Source organism: Urocitellus parryii, chromosome 4, assembly GCF_045843805.1.
Source record: "Urocitellus parryii isolate mUroPar1 chromosome 4, mUroPar1.hap1, whole genome shotgun sequence".
NCBI lineage: Eukaryota > Metazoa > Chordata > Mammalia > Rodentia > Sciuridae > Urocitellus > Urocitellus parryii.
Window position 1 is genome coordinate 4192294 of NC_135534.1, and position 22657 is coordinate 4214950.

Consider the following 22657-nt stretch of genomic DNA (forward strand, 5'->3'; position numbering starts at 1 on the left):
AAGCCAGGTACCTCAGTCCCAAGACAGCATGGTGCCCTCCGGGAAAGCCCGTCGGCCTCAGCGGGGCAGACACCAGCAGTGCTGGCCGCGCCACCCCCAGATATGATGCCATCCCCAGCCGCACGGGCACTTGCTCTGGCTGCCTGGCTGGCCACTGAGTAGCCTCTCAGCACCCCCCACAGTCCCTCCCAGGAGCCTGGCTCCCTCTGCCTCACTGGGCTGCTCCGTGACTCAGGACCCGTGTGAGCCCCCAGGGCAGCAGGCGTCCTGGTGCCCAGCACCCATGCATCTGGAAGGGTGCCAGAGATGAGGCAGTCGGTGTGGGTGGGAGAGCAGAGCCAGCGGCTGGAAAGGACAGAGGGGACTCTCCGTGCATGTCAGGATGCTCATGTGGGATGACACCCGCTCCTCCGCTGCCCTCTTCTGGCCTTCAATGTCCCTTTCAGATGGCGACACTGCCACAGCCCGTTTTCAGCGTGATGAGGGCTTACTCTCAGCATTCCTCACTGGCAGTGGAAAATGCTTCAGTACTTTATTGAAAGAAAGCAATAAATAATACTGTGATAAAAATAGTTCAAAAGTAGACTGTACATACTTTGTTACATAATCAGGAAGTCCACAGAAGATTAATAGAAAAACACAACAGTAACAATGAATTGTACAAGTGAATCAAAAGCAGAAGCCAAATGTAAAGAGACAGCGCCCTCCATCTGCACATCAGCTGCTAATAAATAACACCATGATCTGACTCTCCGGGCTGGCTTTTAATGTGCCGTTTAAAAAGTAAGTTACATCTGCTACTCAGACAATGCAAAATGGCTACACCATCCAAGTCTAAAAATGCACCACGAGGTTCATTCTTTAAACATGTGTACAAACAAATGTAAAAACAAGATTTACACAAGAAAAATAAGGCCTTTGTTAGAGTTGTACGCGGTTTCAGGAGCCCTGCCCTCGCCCTCGCCAGGAGACCACCTCTGGGAGCCAGCGAGCCACAGTGCTGGATTGGTCCTCAAGAGCAGCTGGAGGGCGCCCCCACCTGCTGCCTGGACGGAGGCGCCCCAGGCCCCAGGTCCCGCTGAGCGGCTCCCTGCGGCTCCCAGCTGCAGTCAGTGCCAGGGCAAGCCTTCAAGTCCAGAGACTGGGTGGGGAAGCTGAGCCAGGGTTGGGGACTTCCACAGTGTTCTCAACCCTTCAGCCCCAAGTTTATCAGAAGCTGAGATTTCTTGATAGAAAAAGTATAGTTAAGGTTGGTCATTAAAATCCAACAGTAATCTCTTGAAATTAAGTCTGCTTATTTCAAAATGATTGTGTGAGCTGGTAAAGGATGATGCTATGACACTGCTGTGTCACGATGATTTTATAAACGCAGTAAAATCCTTCTCTCTGTCCTGGTTTATCATTAAAAAATTAAACAGTATAATTACAATAAGTGCATAATTTACAAAAGCCCTACATTTGTTCATAGGATCAATACATACAAGCATTACAGTACATTCACGTGAAGGACTGCCATTAGGATAAGCCACGAACGAGAGGGCACCCAGAGTCTGGACCCGGGGGGAAGCAGTAACTACGCCAGGAGGAGCCGAGTTCACATAAATATAAGAAACAGTAAATTCTAAAATATTTTCTCTATGATATTCTTGAATTTTTCAACTAGTTAAAAACTCTGTAATAAAATATCTTAGGGTCCATATAAGGAGTATCAACAGATTAAAGATCCATTGAATTCTAAACTGTCGTCTGCTGGATTCAGAAGGCTGGGTCATCTGTAGAAGTAGTGCGGGTACACTGCAAGAGAGAACAGAGGCCGCGCTCAGCACACGCCCTCCTGCAGCCCCGCCCCTGCCACCCCTGCCCGGCCAGAGCATCACTATGAGCTCACCAGGGTCTGCACTGTCCCCGAGGGCATGCAAAGAAGGCACCAACTAAGCAAGCAAGACCCAAAGCCAACCCAAGTCCAGCTAAGACGCCCAGCCTAGCAAAGCAGGCAGCTCCCCCCTGTGAGAGCTCTCACGAGGCAGGCTGAGGCCAGCAGCACCCTGGACCTGTGGGACAGGACCCCCCACACAGACACATCCCAGTCACCAGAGCTGGCCCAGAGACTGGCTCTGTGCTTCAAAGTCAACCTTTGGGCGGACGACTCTGGTGTCACTCGATGCAGCAGCCTCATGAGGCGCATTCCCAACTGGGCTCTGGCCCGCTCCCGAGGATGTGCTCCCCACCAGCAGGCCCCTGCGCGCAGGCGTGAGGAGGGACAAGGTCACACCCTCCTCCTGACAGCCGCAGCACCAGTGCCACCTGACAGGTGGACTTCCACAGCAGCAGAATGGCTCTCAAGGACCAGTGCCCACAGCCTCGCCTGGCATTGAGCTCCAGGCCTGCCAATGTGTGCCCGGAACATTCCCGGGGACGGTGCTGCTCTCTACTCACCGGAGGAGGCTTCAGCAGGAGTAAGTCCTGACTGTAGCAGAATCCAACCTCTGTGCTCCCGATACACTGCCTGCTCCGACCACCACAGCAGGAAGCGTGCAAACACAGCGTGCAGTTAGTGTTGAGACCTCACACAGGGCACATCTCCTCGCCTAGGGTGGGGCCTCCCGGGAGCTGAGGGAGCCTGCTGGAGTGGGGCGGTGGCCAGGGCAAGAGCACCAGGGGGCTCAAGAGGGTCCCCCCCACCTCCCAGGAGCCCGAGGACACTGGCACCTACTCTCCAACAGCAAGGGCGCACTGTGCACACAGACAATGACTCCAGAACACACATGTGCATGAAGAAGGGACGGCACTTGAAGCAGGCACCTGGCTCCTCCTCGATCTCTGCACTCATGGTTAGTGAAACAGACCTCTCCTTTGGCCCTAGCACTGACCTCCAAGAACCCCAGGAGGTGCACCGGCACCTGTTCCTGTGGGACGGCCCCTGCCCTGGGACGGGGCTGCCAGAAAGGGACCAACTCCACCCAGGACAGGGGTGGAACCTGCTGCCCAGCACTCGCTGCTCATGGGATGGGTCAGAGGTAAAGAGCAGGTCCGGGGTGTCCAGCCAGGGCGCAGGCTAGGACAATGACTTCTCTTACTCCAGTGTGTTTCAACTAGAAGCGATGGAGACCACAGAGCGGAGTTCTTGTTTAAGAAACATACCCCGAGGCCCCAGGGGTGAGCCCAGCCCCTCGCAAACCATAAGGCAGGTAGGACACCTAGAGCAGGCTCGGCTGCCCCAGCTGCAGTTTCTGGTTTCCCACAGGTACATGGGGACCACTCTGAGCAACATCTTGCTATGGTTGATGGGACTGGCTCTCTCTGTGCGTCCGGATCTCGAGCCCAGGAAAGCTGCTGGATCGGCCCCTGCTCTCCCTCCCCAGTCAGTCAGCCACCCATCTCACCAGCTGCAACACCTTCAGTGTTCCTGGGAGACAAAGTCTCCTCAGTTTATTTCTAGTCAGTGTAAACTCTTGTTCTTATTGTTGCACTTAACATTTAACAGAGGAAATGCAGTGTGAGGAGGAAACGTACAATGAGAACACAGGCCCAGCGCCCATAGGGACTGTCCCTAGTGGATAGACCAGCAGCCAAGGGCCACGACACAGTGGGCATGGGTTAGCCATCCGCATGCTCCTCAGAAGAAAGACGCTCATCTTCCAAAAGCTGCCAGTTAAAACACACACTGGATTTTGCCCTTTAAGTATATTACTAAACTCTGGCAAAAGAAAATCCAGCTTTTACCAAAAATGCTGTGCTAAGCCATTCTTACCAAGAGTGTCCAGCTAATAAAACTCCCTATACACGTGCTTTTCCCTGATTTGTACGTATGGCGTGAGAGCAAAACCTCCTTGCAGGAGGTGCTAATGACAGAAGACCAAAAGGACATTCTGAGAGCCACTTGCTCTCCACAGCCCATCGTCTGCACCAAGAAGCAGAGCAAACGAAGCCCACGCCCGGTAGAGGGGCTGCCAATGACCCGACTCCTGCAGTCAGCCAAGCCTCCGTGAGAAGAATCCATGTGACACCCGTTTCACCTGCTTCAGACAGGGAAGCTGAAGCAGGGCACAGCTAAATGCTGCCAAGGTCGTGACCTCCGAGCAGTGGAACTAGGCTCAGCCCTAGGGTGGCTCTCCTCTCCGCACCGTCTCCCATTATTCAGCCCAGGTCAGAGCAAGGCCTTCCCAGGAACCTCCCAGCCACACAACCAGCTGAGTCCTGGGGCCAGAGAGGACACCCCAGGGAGCAGCCCAGGCCCCTCTGGGAAGCCTGGGGCTGGCCAGCTTGGCTCTACCCAGCCTCCCGCAGGGTCCCATCTCCTTGGCAGCCCTTTCCTGACAGGCATAGGTGGGCTTACACAGAAAGGCCATGGCTGGTGGGCAGAAGGCAGAAACTGAAAACTCTGTCAGGTTTAAAATTACTCCACCGTTTTTCCCAGGGTAGAGAGAAGTAAACACTGTGGTCTGAAAGCTGCCACAGTGCAATCTCAAGAACTTGCTCGCCAGGGCCGCCTGCCACACCCACATGCCATGTCAAGAGGGCAGCCACAGCCCTGAGCACACCACCGGGGCTTCAGTTTATTAGTTGAGAGAATATGCTCAGATTCAACCAGACAAGATGTTCTTAAAAATCCTCTATTGTTGCTGAACTTTTATGAACGCTTGTTAGGGCTGATTTTAAAACATTGACAACTGGGCATGCAGCCACACTTAAACGTCTGGTAGCACACGAGATGGCCATTCTAGGTAAGAGGGATGCTCATGCTCCAGCGAGTGGTGGGTCACGCGGCCCACCACCTACCGTCCAGCTGCATCTTCTTTGGCTGCATAGAGGGGGAGGACATAGAAGAAGTAACCCGGAAGTTGGCCGGAAGTGTCTCTGCTGACCCGGCCGCCAAGCCCCGGATGTCCTTTGGTCTGAACTTCTTCCTCCACGAAGGTGCTCTCCTGAAGCTTTTGTCATCATCCTGCGACCAAAAACAAGCTTCGTTTCTAAGTGAAAGCACAGGGGGGGCGAGGCAGCACAGCCGGGATCCAGCCTTCCCGCAGGCTGAAGCAGGAGGCTCACAAGTTCCAGGCCAGCCTCAGCAACTCAGCAAGACCCTGGGCATCTTAGCCAGACCCTATCTCAAAATAAAAGATAAATAAAAACACGAAAAGGGCTGGAGATGTAGTGCAGGGGTATAGTGTCCCAGGTCCAGTCCCCCGCACCTACCTTTGTATCTGCCCACCTGCCTGAATGAGTGAATAAACACACAAATAAAGGACAGGTGCGGCTGGCAGAGTGACTGTCTTCGGGAGGAAAGTGGGACCTGTGAGTGTATCCTGGTCCCCAGGTAGCACACCCCTTCCTGGGGCGTGCCCTGAGCTCCCAGGGGACGTGCTGCTCCCACTGCACTGCCCGTGTGTGACGTCACTCTCCAGCTGTGGGGTGCACCTTGATTCATCATAAAGAGAGCTGCAAGCTGTAAGCAGCCCCGCCTGACGCCAGGCCACTGCTGACCAGCCTCGTTGTCACAGGAGGTGGCTTCTCCCCCACCCCACTGAGCTCTCCTAAGGCCCAGTGAGGAGCACCTAACGTGTGGGAATGAACGAGCCGCGGCTGTGTGAGAGGATATTCACATCTGGCATTGATATACTCCTGAAACGTGCCTCCATGCACAGCAAAGCACAGGGCTCTGGACTCGGGTGGGAGATCCATCTGTCCTTGAAACACAACTTATAGGTTACATTCCTAGATTGCAACCAGTTTTATGATGTGAAAACCATTTTTGAGGAGTATCAAAAATAGTAAAAACAAAAACAAGACTGTTCTGTGAAGCTGGATGCAGAGTCCCAGAAACTTGGGAAGCTGAGGCAGGAGGATCCTGAGTTCAAAGCCAGCCTCACCCATTTAGTGAGACCCTAAGCGACTTAGCAAGTCACTGTCTCAAAACAGAAAAAGGGCTGGGGATGTGGCTCAGTGATACAGTGCTCCTGGGTTCCACCCCAGCCCCAGCACACACTGCACAGCTGAGGACTTACCTCATCAAACCTTCTGTCGGTCCCCATGACCAAAAGGTTGTTAAACTCTCTTTCCAGGACCGCTCGAGCCTGGAATGACAAAACCACCACCCAACTCTCATCATTCTAGTTTGAAGAAGGTTTGCATATTACAATTATCTTTGAAACTGAGACTCGAAAACTCAACTGAGCTCCTGGAAACACGGAGCCAGGGTAATGTCTAGCATCAGGGCTTTTGTCAGGGCAGAGGGAGGGACCTGCCACCTCCTGGAAGCGCACAGGAAGTGTGCTGTGTGCACTGCTCAGGCGGCTGACAAAAGCATTCGACGTTCTGTAGAACACAAACATCTCCATTTTCAAGTGGGCTCATGAGTCAAAAAGACTGACAAAGGTCAATAAGACCTCCAGGAGGCACACCCCGATATTTCTCTGAGATGTAACAACTGCGTGTATCTCTGCGTTGACAAGCAGAACTATAATAAAATATTCTTTTTTTTTCTTTAGCTGTAGATGGACATGATACCTTTATTTTATTTATTTGCTTTTATGTGGAGCTGAGGATCAAACCCAGTGCCTCATATGCCAGGCAAGTGCTCTACCACTGAGCTACACTCCCAGCCCTACCATGAAACAATCTTCTTTTGTTTACTTCAAGAATCTAATGCTTGCATCAGAAAATGGAAGGATGAGAAACAAAAATATTAATAAAGCATCTGCTGATTTTGAACCACTGGGTGAGGGACAGTGATAGAAGAGAGAGCACTAGTGGCTGAGGTCACCTTCTTCTCCACCATTAACAACTGAACACTGCCTGAGTGGGTGGGGCGTGGCCAGGGCCTGGCATACCTGGGGGTTCTGGGTTGGGATCTGCAATAACAGTGCCAGTGCGTTGAAATCAAAGGTCTCATCCAAAGCAAGAAGTGCCCCGTGAACGCCGCTCTCTATGAGATTGTTTGCATATTCTTTAAGTCCAATCGACAAGATCCAGCGAATCACTCGATCGTTGCTCCAAACAAGCACATCTGCAAAAGAGTAACCCTGTGACTATGGCTTCAGAGAGCCTCTCCACCACACCCCTGAAACGCTGAGGACTGCCACGCCTGGCACTGAGACTCCCCAGGAGAGGGCTCCCGCTGGAGCTCCTCTTGAGCACAAGAGGAAGAAGCTCCTTCTGCAGATCAGAGCGAGGCCAGACAGCACAGGCCCCAGCAGGCCCTAGCATGGACCAACGTTTCACACACAGACCCCCAGCCCTGTGACCACCTGGACACCTCACTCACTTCAGCACAAACCCCAGCTTCTGGACTGGAAGTTTCCACTCATGGTGAATATCCTAAACATTTTTCCCACTTTCAAAAGAGAGACTTAAAGACACCACCCAGCATATTAAAGACTTTGGACAGGTTGTGCAAATTAAATTTCAAAATCTGCTCGATTAGAAATCCACTCAGATGCTCACCAACCACTTACAAAGGCCGTTCTTGTTAACTGTGAAGGGATGCAGAAGGGACACAAAGAACACAGCAGAGGACCATGTCCGCTGCTCGCCACCTGGATACAAGGCTGCGCGTACCTGCTCGGTGCCAACGCCAACCTGTGGTCTTTCCCAAGACTTGTGCTGACACAACTGTGAGCAAGTGGCATCCAAATGGCCTCCTCCAACTGCACTTCAGCTTCTCTCTCAGGGAGAACCAGGGATGCAAAAGGCCGTTGCAGGGCCGCAGAGAGGGCGTGGAGGCCTAGTGCAGTGCGGGGGCTGCCGCTCTCCAGGGTGGCTGGTTCCCTCCCACCACCACTGCTGGAATCAGTGGCCTCCTGGCTCCACGGGCAGTCAGGGCCTCCTGGGCTACAGCCCGTTTCCGTTTCCGGCTGATGGACCTGACTCCTTTCCCCAACAGGCTGAAGGCTGCTCAGGGCCTCATGCTCTGTGGGAGCAGAGCTGCAGGTGCAGTCTGTGCTTCTGCATGTGGCCCTGGGCGAACCCCAGAGCACGGGTGCCTCACTCTTCACCCCAGTGACGCAGCACAGGGTGGGGTGGGGGGACAGCACTGCTGAGCAGCAGCACATTTGGCAGAGGCAATAGGAGGAAAACTAGCTGGGTGTGGTGGCGCACGCCTCTCATCCCAGCGACTCAGGAGGCTAAGGCAGGAGGATGGCAAATTCAAGGCTAGTCTCAGCAACTTAGCAAGACCCTGTCTCAAAATAAAAAAATAAGAAGGGCCGGGGATGTGGCTCAGACCTCTGAAGTCCCAGGGCAAAAGCCAGCCCCAGGTATGTGGCCCAGACTCACGCAGGCACCAGCGCTCTCCAGGGACTGGCATTCGCCCTTCTCTCCTGGGTGAGGCCGGCACAGCAGTCTGCACCTGAAGCCTTCCCTGCCCTCCTCTGGGTGCTAGAGATGGCGCCCAGGGCCTGGAGCATGCTCGGCCAGCGCCTGCTGCTGAGCCCCAGGCTTTTTAAGTTCTTGCCCTTGATTTTTTTCATCACTGAGGCTGCTGTATGGGCCACAGGGGCATCCAAGCCCATGCACTTCATCCTCTGGGCACAAACACTCACCTTTTATTTCATTCTGACTCTCCTCCCTCTTCCTCTCCAGTTCTTTCCGGTCATAATTCAACCTTCGCAGGCACATGATTCCGCACTGGAAGCTGTTCCTGGTGACCAACAACAGCAGAGATCAGGAGACAGTGGCCGTCAAGTCTGGGCTGGGAGTGGGCCCGTGGTGCCGCTTACCTGTGAAAGCTGTCTACCATCTTCAGCTGCCCCCGCAGGTCCTTCTTGGTCAGGTGGTCCAGCATCCTGGCATCCACCAGGCACTCCATGAAGTAGCTGCGGTACTGAGGGAGGCCCAGGCTGGGCAGCCACTCGTTGCCGATCCACTCGTGGTTCATGTCCCCATAGGCGAGCGTCTGTTCATAACGAGCGGATGATAGCAGGTTGGATTTCTCACTGCTACATATTCTTGAAAGCTAAACTAAGGGCAAAACTGCTATATAATTTCTAAATAACTTGACCTGTTCCCACATTTAAAATATGCTAGTAAAACTTCATACAAAAAGTTTAAAAATTTAACTCATTTATAATAAAAATTTAACTTCTTTACCAAACCACACTAAAATGGTGACGGCCTAGCAGTGTCCCCTGAGCAGCTGCCCTGCAGCAGCCCCGTGGGGAGGAGGTAACGACTCATGAACAAGCTTGAAGGACAGCAGCCCTGCTCGCTAGGACACCTCGGGCGGGCGGCGGGCTTTGGTCTTGGTGGAAACTGAACCCTGCATCCTTGGCCCTTTCCCTTTTCCATTTTGGGGCAGAGCCTTACTATGTTGCCCAGCTGGCCCTGAACTTGCGATCCTGTGTCTCCCTCCCCGATGGCAGTGCCACCACCACCGCTTGGTTCTAGCTTTATTTTTCAACCCTTTTCTTTCCTAAGCAAAACATCGGTGTATTTCAAAATCCGGGGAAGTAAGTGTAAAGATAGTTTTAAGGGGCTGGGTTGTGGCTCAGTGCTCATCTCTCGTGTGAGGCCCTGGGTTCCATCCTCAGCACCACATAAAAATAAATAAAATAAAGGTATTGTGTCCAACTGCAGCTAAAAAGTAAAAAATAGTTTTAAAGAAGAAATAAACCAATAACTAACAGGACTGAACGGGACAAAGACACAATTATAGTCAGAAGACATCGACACTCTTCTCTCAATCACTGGCTGGAGAAGACGGTAACAGAAAGGAAGTGCTCTGAAGGACGCACCTAAGACCCCACGTCACCCCGTGCTCTGGTCGCACCTCAGAGCCCTCTCCTCTCCTCCTCCCCACGGTCCTTCCAAGCTGCTGAGCTTGAGTCGGGCAGCGGCATAAGCTCACTGGCTCCTCAGTGCCAAGCGATGAAGATACCAGACTGGCACAGCACAGCACAGCCTGGAGCTGCTGGGCTCCAGCAACCTCTGCCCCACGGAGCAGCAGGCCGAGAGCTGTGTGCCAGGCCCGGTGCAGCAGGAGCCCTCCTCAGATGGTGCTGGGGACTGAACCCTGGGCACGGGCATGCCGTGCACATGCCCACCACTGAGGTGCACTGCCTCTCACCATATTTAGAAGCAGGAATCACACAAAGGGTGTCCTCTGACTTTAATAAAATAAATCAGAATTCAACAGGTCAGATGCAGTGGTGCTGCTGCGGTGCCAGCCACCTGGAGGTGGAGGAAGGAGGCAGATAGCTAGAAACTGCCCAAATAGCTGAAAATTAACAATCATGTAAGAATCCCTAACAAAATATTTGCAAGTCAACAAAATATTAAAAAAATAAGATATGACTAATGGGGTTCATTATTCCAGGCACAAAGGTTAGTTCAACATTTGGAGGGCACAAAAAAAAAAAAAAAATCAATGAAGTTTACCCTACATGAAGAGATTGGAAAAGAAAACCATTCAGCGTGGTGGTTCACGTGTGCAATCCTAGCAACTTGGGAGGCTGGGGCAGGAGGATGGCAAGTTCAAGACCAGCCTCAGCAACTGAGGCCCTGTCTCAAAATAAAAATAAAGAGGTGTAGCACAGCAAGGTAGGGATGACGGAGACTGCCCTGACCTGAGGCCAGGCAGCCACAGACGTCTACAGCTGGCCTCCTCCTCAGGGGAGCAGGGACCAGGCAGTGGCGCCCATCCTACCAGCTCTAAGTAGTGCTGCCCTGGAGGCCTGGCCACCGCTCAGAGCAAGGAAAGAATGAGAGAGCACACTGCTGGGCAGAGACCAAGTCTCCTTACAGAGGACACGACTCCAGGGTCAGGACAGGGGAAGGGCCTACGAATCGGCTGTCAGAGCTGACACGCGCACTGAGCAGAGCTCCAGGGTGCGAGGCCGATGCGTGAGAATGAACCGTATTTCTAGGCTGGGCATCATGGCCACCCCTTCAGGGCCAGCAACTTGGGAGGCGGAGACAGAAGGATCCCAAGTTCAAGTCCCACCTGGGCACCTTTGTGAGACCCTGTTTCAAGATAAAATAAAAAGGGCTGGGGATGTGGCTCAGTCATACAGTGGCTCGGGCGAGAGAGGGAGGGAAGGAAAGGAGAGAAGAAAGAGCGAGAGGGAAGTGTTTCTGAATAACTAGCAATGAAGTTGAAATTGAGGTTCTAACACATCATTTGTAATGGCATTCAACTCTGTAAAATTCTCAGATGAATCGAATGTGTGTGAGGTTTGTACAATGAAAAGTAAACATACTGCACATACACAGCAGGGAAAGCCCGGGTGCCCTCCACCCAAGAAAGACCAGGTCACCTTCACAGCAACCTGCAGGCACACACCCCACCACCACCACGTCCATCCAATGTGATATTTGTTCCAGTCAAGCTGGAAAGAGCGATTCAAATTCCAACAGGAAACAATGCTCCTCTGAACAACTGGGAGCGAGGTGACAGGCACGCTGTGGTCTCACCACCAGTTCACTCTCTCCACCCTCCTCCTGGGCCTACTGCTCACAGCATGGAGGCCGGATGCCGTCTTCTACTCTACAGGCTATGTATTCTTGAATGGGCAGAAAAAGTAAAGAAAATGTCTACTACATAATCGCAAAGCTGGGCCCACGCCTGCAATCCTAGAGACTCAGAAGGATGAGGCAGGAAGATCACAAGTTTGAGGCCAGCCTCTGCAACTCAGCAAGACCTTGTCTCAAAAAAAAAAAAAAAAAAAAAAAAAAAAAAAAAAAAAAAAAAACCCAAGCTGGGCACAGTGGTGCACACCTGTAATCCCAGCAGCTCAGGAGGCTGAGGCAGGAGAATTGCGGGTTCAAAGCCAGCCTCAGCAACAGCGAGGTATTAAGCAACCCAGTGAGACCCTGTCTCTAAATAAAATTCAAAATGGGGCTGGGGATGTGGCTCAGTGGTCAAGCGCCCCTGAGTTCAAACCCTGGTACCCCAAAACAAACAAACAAACAAACAAACAAACCAAAACACCAAACCACGGCAGTACATGGAAGCAGAACCCACAGGAGCCACGGTCTCTGGTGTCTCGTAGCACATACTCTTCACAGTCTGCATGGCTGTACCGGAACTGCCGGCAGCAAGAAGGGGCTCTCGTCAGAGCACCCCCACACAGTGTGCACTCACACCCTCAGGCCCAGCTGTGCCCAGCGAGACGGAGCTCTGTGCTGGTCCTGCTCATGGAGGCTCCTGGCAGCTGGCAGTGTCCACACAGCAGCACTCTCCTATCTGTTAAGTGCAAGCGCCTCGGTGCTTCCTCCCTGAGGATCCAGGGGCAGCTTACATCTCCTCTTGGCTAAGAGCTGATGCCTGTAATCCCAGCGACTCAGGAGGTTGAGGTAGGAGGATTGCAAGTTGGAGGCCGGTCTCAGCAACTTAGTGAGACCCTGTCTCAAAATAAAAAATAAAAAGGGCAGGGATATAGCTCAGTGGTAGAGCACCCCTGGGTATAATCCCCAGCACCAAAACGAAACAGAACAAGCAGCTGCCACTGCAGGGCAGCAGGGAGAGCAGGCTGTGCGCCTGCCCTGGCCTGGAGTACAGTGACACCAGCAGAGGCCGGCCACAGCATGGTGGGCCACCCTGCACCTGCACAGTCCCTAGTCATGGTTCCATGGCCAAGGATACATGTCAAGCTATTTAATGTCTCCTGCATGTCTCTGATGCTGGCAATTTCACATTCAACTGCTGACAGTGTTCAGTGTCATCCCGTAAAATGCCCTGAAATTTAAGCAATTAAGAAATGAGTTCTGTTTAATCCACTGATAGTCCTTATTGGTCTCACAAAAGACCTAAATGACAATTAATGAGGTCATGCCTGGAGGGAGCCACAGACCCCTAGCCCAGGGTGGTGAAACCCAGTGTCCACAGCCACTCCTCCTTGGTGTAAGAGGGACGAAAGGTGGGATAGCGGGGTGCTCTTCTCCTACCTCCCTCTTTCCACGTCCATCTAAACACACGTACATGCACACCACAGATGGAATCCGGGGGTGCTCAACCACTGAGCTACATCCCGGCCCTTTTTATTTTTTACTTTGAGACAAGGTCTCGCTAGTTGCCCAGGCTGGCCTTGAACTCACTATCCTCCTGCCTCAGCCTCCCGAGTCACTGGGACGACAGGCATGGCTGTAGCATCCAGCGTCACTGGTTATACTTCATAAGTACCAGAGGAGGAAACAGCTCGCGCTCATTTCTATTCCTTTTTTTTTTTTGGTACTGCAGATCAAATCCAGGACCTTGCCAATGCTAGGCAAGTATTCTTCCACTGAACTACACTCCCAGACCAAGAGGCTTTATTTCTGAGATCATCAATAAAATCTTTAAACCTACAGTGTTAGGATATTCTTAGTGAAATGCCAACAGAAAGAGAGGAGGAGGCACCTTGCCAGTGCTGGGGTTTTGTACTGTGTCCCATGGTTTCTTGCCAGTTGGTCTGACTAGTGCTACCCCGGATGGAGCTAGGTGTGCACAATCTCAGGAGCCACCTGCAGGGCTGAGTGTGAAAGATCCCAGGTTCAGCTTCCACGGCTCCTCAGGAGGGACATTCAAAATTGTCCATGAGACGCACTCTTTAATCCTATGCTTAACTCGATTAATGTTTTCAGATCATTAAAAACACTACTAGTTGATTAAGACGCTAAGATCCCTGGAAAAGCAAACTGTATGAGTTTTCGTACTCCAACACAGAGCGAAGAAGGTATCATAGAAAAGCTCCAACCTGAGCCCAGCTTCCCTCCTCGTCTTCCTGCGTCACGTGGTTAGGAATGCAAAAGAACATGACCATTAGTAGAAGTGAGCCACGTCAGCTCTGCAGGGCGGGTGCAGCACGAGGGAGCAAACGTCCACAGCATCACACATCATGCAGCACACACCACCAACACCAGCCATGCAGGGAGCAGACTCTCATGCACCACAGCCGTCAAAGGAGCAAGCTGGGGTCAGACGATCCACGGTGCTAAACTGCAGTCTCTCCAAATGCAGAGAGAAATTACAATCACTCCAAGCAGAGTGAGGCTACCAGCTTTAAGTTCCAGAAAAAAAAAATCTAAAACAAAGCACAAAATTCTACTTTACACGTTTAACTAATAACCTAAGAGGAATACTTATCTGAAACAATTAAATACAAAATAAATTTGATAGTTTTAGTTTTCAGCAAAAAGGCAAAAATCAGCTGGGCTCAGCGGCAAGCGCACCATAGGGTGCGAGCTGCAGGGTGTGACTGACCGTGTGTGGCGTGGCAGCAAGGGTCTCCATCTCCTCGTGTGTCAACCAGACATTTCCTGTGGTCTGAGGCGACCCAGTGCACCAGCCACGTCCAGGGCAGGGGGAAGCGTGACAAAGAGGAGAGGCACACACATAAGCCACAGGCAGAGAAGGGACCGAGCAGGGGCTCCTCGCATAGCTCCAGCTCAGAAGCCCACAGAAGTTTGGCAGGACACACACCCAAGCTCCTCCCACTGAGGAACGACCATACTCTGCCCCACTTGGTCAGCAACACTATGCAGCCTAGGATTTCCTGAGCTTGGATGCCAGCACCTCCCCCAACAGTACCCAAATACAGGCAAAGGAAGACCCACTTGCCACTTCTGGCGAGTCTGAAGTCCCCTAGTGACGACTGACTCAAGTACTCACAACAGTCTTCCCACGCAGACTGTACGCTGGGTGTGCAAGGCCCCGGGTTTGACCCCAGAACCCCAAAAGAAACCCTACACCAGGGGCTAGGTCTGTGGCTCACTGGTAGAGTGCTTGCCTAGCATGCATAAGGCACTGGGTTTGATCCTCAGCACCACATAAAAATAACTAAGTAAATAAAGGTATTGTTAAAAAACAAATAAATAATATTAAAAAAAAAGAAAAAGAAAGAAAAGAAACCCTACACCAACTTCCACCCACCAAAAAACCTCAGTGCCACGTAGATAGAGTTAACAAGGGACAACAGAGCGGGAGGCAGTGCTGCAGCTCTCCCAAGGCTCCTCGCTGTAAGGGCTCACAGCTGCTCTCAGCCCAATGGCTGAAGCCAGAGGGAGCCAGGGGGCCAGGGTGGGCACTACGAGGCGCAGGGCATCAGGCTAGCTGGAGGCCACGCTGCAGGCCCTCTGAGTACCTCAGGGCAACTTCTGGGTGTGCAGTCTGACAGTGCAGTCTGCCTGCTGTGCACTCTAGTCCCTGTCCCCGTACAAGCTGACTTGGATCTGGTTAGAGTGCTCCCCCAGGATGAGCACTCTCAGCCATGAGCAAGAACAAGCCTCCTCAGCTCATTTCCAAAGGTCTTTGATTTTAAAAAAGGCAAATTATCTCAACATCTTTCTGTAAAGGAACTGTGGCCTCAAGTCAGGCTGGGGCTAGCAGTCTGCTCATCAGAAGTCGGGCTCCTGGGCTCTGGGCAGGGGTCCTCTCTCCAGGGTAGGCTAAAGTACAGGGCAGGGCAGCCACTGTGCCACATCTCAACTCTGCCAATCAGGAGCCGGCCCCCGAACTCAACAACCATCCATGCTCTCCGCAGAATGGCTTCTCACCTCCTCAACCCGGGGGTCACTGCTTGGGGACTCTGCTCGCACCCCCCACCACATGAGGAGCAATCACGGCGGTCAGACACCCACAGGCCACGACCTGTACTGGGCCGTGAGCGCTGGCCCCAGCCACAGGGGAAAACACTTGTAGGCCAAGAGCCAGAATGACAGGCTGGGGATGCCCTCACTGCCTCTTAGCTGCCACGGGAGAAAGCAGGGAGTGAAGAATTCTGGGGTCAGTCTGTGGAGGGTCAGCCCACTCTCAGTCACGCATGTGCTGGGGTCAGTGGTGGCCTGAGGAGCCAGGAAGTGCCAGGGCGCCACAGCAGCCCGGCAGCACTCCAGGCCTACTGCTCCCACACAGGGCACGGAGGGAGGAGCCAGACACGAGAATGAGGGAGCCGATCCTTCTGCACGCAGCACAGGACCAGTCCACGGCTAGCCGTCCACCCGCAGGGGCAGGAGCTCGAGGGCACAGCCCAGGATTACTGGGTACTGCCCTATGTGCGTGCTCTAGTAACACCTTAGAAGGCTCACACCCACCATGTGCTTTTCCCAAGTGCCCTTTTGTACAGCGCAAACGCTAGTCATTTACTTTCCACTATGGAATAGAAAATGAAATTCCAAGTTTTATATAAAGCACGTACTTAAAATGCTAATTTTTTTCCTCCCCAAGAAGCCCTTAGACTGATTCAATTTTGATAGATTCACATTTGTTTATTTTTAAATGAGGCCTTTCTAGCTGAGCTTTCACAAAAATATTTGGTCAAGTTCCTTTGGACCACTCAGCTCCCCAATGGCCATCTCTGGGGTATGTGCACACTGCAGCTCTGAATCAGAGCCACCTGGGTAGTGTGCTTATTAACTGGGAAGCACCTCTGAGGGCAGGGTTCCTTCTCCCTGGAGAACACGAGGACCCTCCCTTGAACCCCCCTAAACGCACCGTTCTCGACGTGGGAGGGGCAGATGGGCTGGTCAGCGACATGATCTCCTGGATGGCCAGCCGCAGCTTCAACCTGTGCAGGGGGTTGCTGATGCCAATCTCCCGCTGGATCTCGGTGTCGGACAGGGCTGACATAATGGCCCCGCTTTTCACATTTGCTCGGCAGGCAGCCACGTACCAGGCGGGCATCCCAACCCAGAGCTGGAGACAGAGTGGGCAAGGCAGAGTGTTAATGCAGGGGATGAGCACCACAGCTGCCCCTGTCCGGGACAGGCCCTCGGCTCCACGCCCAGCGCACCTCCAGCCACACGACCACCGTCGGTCCGTCCCACTGCGCGAATGGTAAGCCTTGCCGCCGGGCCTCCTCCAGCAACTCATGCCTGCGAACAGATCAAGGAGACACTGAGGACAGACTGGCACCACCAGCACCCATGTGAACGAGCTGCCAAGTGCCCTCTCTGAGCACTTCAAAGGTGCAGCAGCAGACATTCTCATTCCCCTCAGTCCCCCGCAGCCTGATGCTATCAGCAGCATCCCCCCAGCCAGCTGCACGTGCCACCGAGGACACTGGGGGAGGAACAGCAGGCGACCCCTGATTCCATGGAGCCACCGTCTCCTCAGTGGGCAGGAGTTTCCACTGCAGTCCTCATATCCACTTATCCATTCTCTAAACAGTGAAGAAAAATGTCTACGAAGAGGAAACCACGCTTAGAAATGGAGAACACCACAGATTTTAACACTAAAAACGTTGCGATCTAAAGCAAGTGAGCGATGACGCCGGTTTTCCTGCACACTGCCATGCGGCTCTGCAGCCTTGGCCAGATTGTGTCCCTGGGTGGTCCTGGTTTGGCCCACAGGCTTCCTCTCCAGCACTCAGGACAGGGTGGCGTGAGCAGGCATGCTGGGTGGTGGGACCGTGTCCCGACTCGCCAAGCTGCCATCTTCAAGTGACATGTCTACACTGGAGCTAGTACTCTAGGAGCACGAAGAAACCCCCTCTGACTTCATGTGGTCACCTACACTGACACTTAGAAACAGGCCAGCCGAGAGGAGGGCCCTGTGTGGGCTTGCCAGCAGGGCACCTCCAAGTCGGCTTTCTCCCTTTAATTTGGTGCCAGGGATGGAACCCATGGCCATGCACGAGCTCTACCACTGAGCCACACAGTGTCCTCCTTGACTTACTTTCATATTTTTTTGGTACTGGGGATTGAAGCCAGGGGTGTGTGATTTATCCCTGAACTGCATCCCCCAACCCTTTTAATGTGTTTTTTTTTTTTAAATTTTTTAGTTATAGCTGCACACAATACCTTTATTTATTTTTATGTGGTGCCGAGGATTGAACCCAGGGCTTTGCACATGCTAGGCGAGTGCTCTACCGCTGAGCCACAACTCCAGCCCCCTTTTAATGTTTTATTTCAAGACAGGATCTCACTGAGTTGCTGAGGCTGGCCTTAAACATGTGATCCTCCTGCCTCAGCCTCCAGAGTTGCTGGGATTACAGGCATGTGCCACTGCAGTAGGCTCAAGTCATTTAAAAATTCCTAGGTTACCTTTAGTCAGCTATCTTTCTGCAATAATATGTGCAGAATATTTCATAAACTATTTTATTGCTAAAGATAAACACTGGCCTGTCAATAATCTTCAACAGTCATGGCCTTTTCTTCCACCCTAGAGGCACAATCACAGTTCACCTTCCTGACACGCTGCAGAGAAAATTTCAAAAAAAGAGTTCCTGAGGTCACCATTAGGCTTCTGGGGGATAATAAGCGTTAAATTAGCTAACAGTAATTATACCAGAGAAAGCAGTGAGTGTTTTGATCTCAGGTAGAATAACAAACACCAAGGTTTCTGAACTGAAACAAGAAAGCCATTCATGAACAGAGGAAACCAAGGCCAGCAGACGTGTGCCGCGCTGGACAGGAGGGCACGCTGGACAGGAGGGTGCTCTGGACAGAAGGGTGTGGAGGCCCCCAGGAGCCAACCTGGCAGCAGCGAGGGGAGGAGTCCTGCGTAGGCAACCTCCTCAAGCCAGCGGCTACAACCTAGTTAATGGCACGGGGAAGCCACACTGCACAGTGCAGATCACTCTTGGGTGAGCCTCCCTGGGTCACTCCCTGGGATGTGTCCTTCATGACGTGGACGAAAGAGGTCACAAGCCTTTGGCACTCTGCCAGTGACTTTGATGAGACAGCAGGTGGTAGAATAGTCCCCAGCCCTGGGGCCAGGCACGCGCTGCTCTAGGCAATGACTACAGCACCCTGCCACAGCCCCTCTGGGTTTCAGGGACCAGGATCAAGGAAAGAGTGCAGCTCTGGGAAGGAGAAGGCAGTGGAGGTAGGACACTGCACACCACGGTCCCAGACATCAAGAAGCAGTTGGAACCAACCCAGAGGGGTGCTGGCCCAGGCCTCTGGCCATCCTGGCTGCCTCCCCTGCTGGGCTTCCCTGAACCAAACTGGCACCTGACCTGCGCCGCCACCCCAGGTGGAAACAGCAGAGCTCCGGTTTTCTCAGGGAGAAGGCCCGTGTCGAAGGGCACTGGCACGGCCAGCCCACTCCTCCTGGTGGTGCTGGTGGTGTCACAACCACTGCCCTGCTTGGAGCTAGGCAGCTGGGTCACTTGCTGCTAAGCGTGCCCCAACACAGGCAGCGACTTTCCCAAAGGTGACTTGTACAGGCTGAAGAGCCACACAGAACACATGGAGCACCCCCGCTGACATGACTGCCCATCTAGGTAAGAGCACCCGTACGTCCGCCATCACGTGTCAACAACAAAACTACCCATTTCTCTATCACAATTACAAAAATAAGTATGACAGATATTGTTCCTGTATCTTTGAAGTATCGGGGATCAAACCCAGGGATATTCTTCCACTGAGCCACACCCTCAGCCATTTTCTATTTTTATCTTGAGAGAGGGTCTCACTAAGTTGGTGAGGATGGCCTTGAACTTGCGCTCCTCCTGCTTCACCCTCCTGAGTTACTGGAATATAGGTGAGTGCCACCATGCCTGGCATTATGATCAATATTTAACTCTTTTTTTACTGCTCAGTTTTCAAGAAAACATGGACTCTTCTGGCCATTAGATCCAAAGCTTGGAACACAGTAACAGGACTCTTTCTGGAGTGCCCAGCTCTCTCTGCACCTCAGGCCAAGAGCACCCAATTCTGCTCTAAAAAAAACTCAGTAATATGCCACTGTTCCAGGGTGGTAACAAGAGGTGCTACTACTGGCCCCATTCTGTGGCCCCAGAACAAAGTGCCGGAGCTTTTGTGCACTGGTTCTTGCGGCCATTGCTTCCTTCCGGAACAGTGAGATCCTGCATCCCCCGCTTTCTGCGCTCAACATAGGACTCGCACCAGGGCCCTCCGAACCAGGTGATGAGTGCCAGGCTGCCAGGCCCCATGACACATGGCACGTGGCCAGGGATATAGGCATCCTTCTCTTGAGATCCAGCCTCTCTGTCAGGACCACATCCTGCCCCGAGGCTGATTTTTAAAGTCAGTGCTCTAATGCAGCCCGACAGGACCTCCTGCTTGACAAAGAGAGCTAGAGGGCGGGGGCAGCTCAGTGGTAGGCACTCACCTCCCACGCACCAGCCTGGGCTCAGCCTCCTGTGGTGCTAAGAAACATTAAGACAAAAATACACCTACAGTTGGAGGAGACAGATGTTTTAGAAATATGCTAAATTCTACAGGGAACAGACCATGTAAAAAAGAAAGACCGTATCATTTTTGGATAATAACACACATTTTGTAATTTGGGCATAAGCCAAATGGCAAAACTGTCTGTGTCAAGAAGCCTGGGTGGGCTGCATGCTACGTGCAGAGCTCCCCACTCTGGGACACACCCTTCCCAACAGGTGCTCTGCACAAAGGCTAGATATTCTCTCAGAGGCAGCTCTTGGTGTGACAGGCACTTCCATGGGCACCACAGCACCCAGGAAGAGATAGAGGCAATGCTCAGATGACAGGAGACACCTCTGGGGAAACTCAGCTGGAGCCTGAGCCTGGCAACCACCAATGCCCACACCATGCAACCTGGAGCAGAGGACTTACGATCGGTGAGCACACTATAGTGCCACAGAAAAGCAGGAAGGGCACCTCAAGACCAAGTCTTGGTGATGCTACATGGGGATTTCTGGAAGCTGTGCACATAGCCAGATGAGCACCTCGAGTGCCCATTCTGCCTGAGCTCTGCGAGCATCTCAGGCAGCATGGGATGAGCTCACCAGCAAGTGCCAAGTGTCCTTGGAATGACCCGAGGAAGCAGCAGCAGCAGCATGCTGGTTCAGCAGGGAGAAGCAGGTCCCAGGGTCGAGCCACTCCTAACAAGAAGCCCTTCGGAGAAGCTACTTTAATTTTAAAAACCAGTGGCAATAAAGTGTTAAACTATACCCTCTATCACACGTATCTCTGGATAACAAATATTGTCCACCTTCATAAAGAGAGCAGATCCCCGAAAATCCACTTCATCTCAGTCCACCAACAGAAACACAATGGCCCGCGTAGTCAGATGAGCAGCCCCAGCTCTCTGAAATTCTGTTATCTTGATGGGACGTTTCAGAACTTACACAGATGCCCTGTGCCTAACCACAGGACACAAAGAAAGTCACTCTCAGACACCCTGCCATAGGCACACCACCACAGAGCCTGGCATCCAGGGGCAGTGGCACAGATCTGAAGAGCACAGCTCCAGAGAAAAGTGGCCTGCCCACCATCAGGCACACCCGCGTGACTGCACACTCCTGGTGTGGAAGGGAATGTGAGAAACAGGAAGTCTGGCGGCCCACTGTAGAACACAGTACTCAGCCTTAACTGGATCCAGCTGAGCCATTTTAATTACAGCCCTTCCCTTGGCCTGCCCCAATCTTAAAATTAGCCACTTGTGCAGACTGTAACCCTGAACTCCCCAAGTGAAGGTGAAGGGCAGTGCTATTAGGGATATAAGCAGGTAGACTACCTGCCCAGGTGTGCTTGCTGGCCAGGTTCCACGCAGTCCTGCTGGCAGGGGTGAAGGCTGGTCCACCACTGCTGAGCACGGCGTTGATCCCTGGGGCGCCCTGGTACTTTTCACCATCCTGGGCCCAGCGTGGAGCTTCAAGTGCGCAGGGGGTCCTGGCACTCCTCCCTAGAGGGGGGCCTTGTTCCTGTGGCTTTGGAGCAGGGGACGAAACTGTGATCCCTTGGGCTGGCAAGGGACCCTAATCCAAAGTGGAGTGGCAATACAGGAGGGCCCAAGCAAGCAAGCACCACTGTGACCAGGTGACACTGTGACCAGACCACGGTGGGAATAGCTGCTCTCTAGCTGGAGAGAGAAGCACAACCTTGGTGGCTGGGACATCCAGGGAACCAAATGGAATGGACAAGAAGTTCCCCATTCGGGGGACTGAGCACACAGTGGGTGTGTACAAAGACCCTCCAGTGGTGGTGGGGGGGCTGAGGACACAAGGGAAATTTAACTACAGAAACCTATAAAAAGTGGAGAGTAAAAATTCTACGCGTAGTGACAAGGAAGAATAATGGAAAGATTCCATATGAACAGTGGGAGTGCCACGATTCACGAACACAGTGCCAACCAGCTAAGAGATCAGTGAGTCCTCAGGTAGGAGTGGAGCCAAATGCCTTCTGCTCACTTGACTTAAACACAGCTTTAACAGAAAGGGTCAACTGACGTCAGTAAGAATAAAGATGTCTTGGAAACTAGTAACCCACATGGTTTTCTAGGTGGCCATCCAATTGCTGGTGAACAATGACAGTCAGTGGTCAGTAATCTGAAGTGATGGGCCACAACTGAGGTGGGGCTCAAGAGCAGAGACCACACCAGGAGGCTGACCAGTGGAAGTACTAATGGGCACCATCAAGGCCTTTTTCAACGCAGATGACCATGAGGCCCACCTGTGGGAACACTCCCGCCAGCTCTGGTGGGGTGGGGTGGGGGTGAAGTGGAGATGAGCCCAGATGGGAGGTGCAGGAAGATTTAAACGCAGCCTAAAGGACACACCGCAGCCCTGACCCTTTTTCAATGCCTGTGTAAATCAATTTTGAGCCATGCTCACACCCCAAAACCATATCAGCCCCCAAGCTTGCACACCAACACGGGTGGTTCTTCTTTTTCTTTATTTCCTGGTATCAAGGCCCCCTCCCACGTGGCAGGAGTTCTCTCTCTTCCTACTCCACTTACTATTCCCTTCTGTTATTGTCCATGCATTTTATTCTTCAAATTTGTGAGACAAGAACTCACGAGGAAATTGGT

At 52.6% G+C, this 22657-nt stretch overlaps 1 protein-coding gene across 6 annotated transcripts in view; it reads right to left on the reverse strand.

Moving 5' to 3' along the window:
• Positions 1 to 564: 564 nt before the first annotated feature.
• The window catches only part of Ppfia1 (PPFI scaffold protein A1), an 88314-nt gene continuing 66221 nt past the window's right edge, over positions 565 to 22657 (reverse strand). For 2 of the 6 annotated variants that reach the window (XM_077797888.1, XM_077797885.1), the window contains 10 exons: positions 16701 to 16782; positions 16403 to 16603; positions 14174 to 14236; positions 8715 to 8890; positions 8538 to 8635; positions 6828 to 7003; positions 6003 to 6071; positions 4780 to 4945; positions 2437 to 2506; positions 565 to 1794 (listed from right to left, as the gene is read on the reverse strand). In XM_077797888.1, coding sequence (XP_077654014.1) covers positions 2448 to 2506; positions 4780 to 4945; positions 6003 to 6071; positions 6828 to 7003; positions 8538 to 8635; positions 8715 to 8890; positions 14174 to 14236; positions 16403 to 16603; positions 16701 to 16782 — 1090 coding nt within the window. In that variant the 3' untranslated portion in view covers positions 565 to 1794; positions 2437 to 2447. The remainder of the gene's footprint in view (positions 1795 to 2436; positions 2507 to 4779; positions 4946 to 6002; positions 6072 to 6827; positions 7004 to 8537; positions 8636 to 8714; positions 8891 to 14173; positions 14237 to 16402; positions 16604 to 16700; positions 16783 to 22657) is intronic. The other 4 variants (XM_077797889.1, XM_077797887.1, XM_077797886.1 and 1 more) reach the window with 3 other exon arrangements.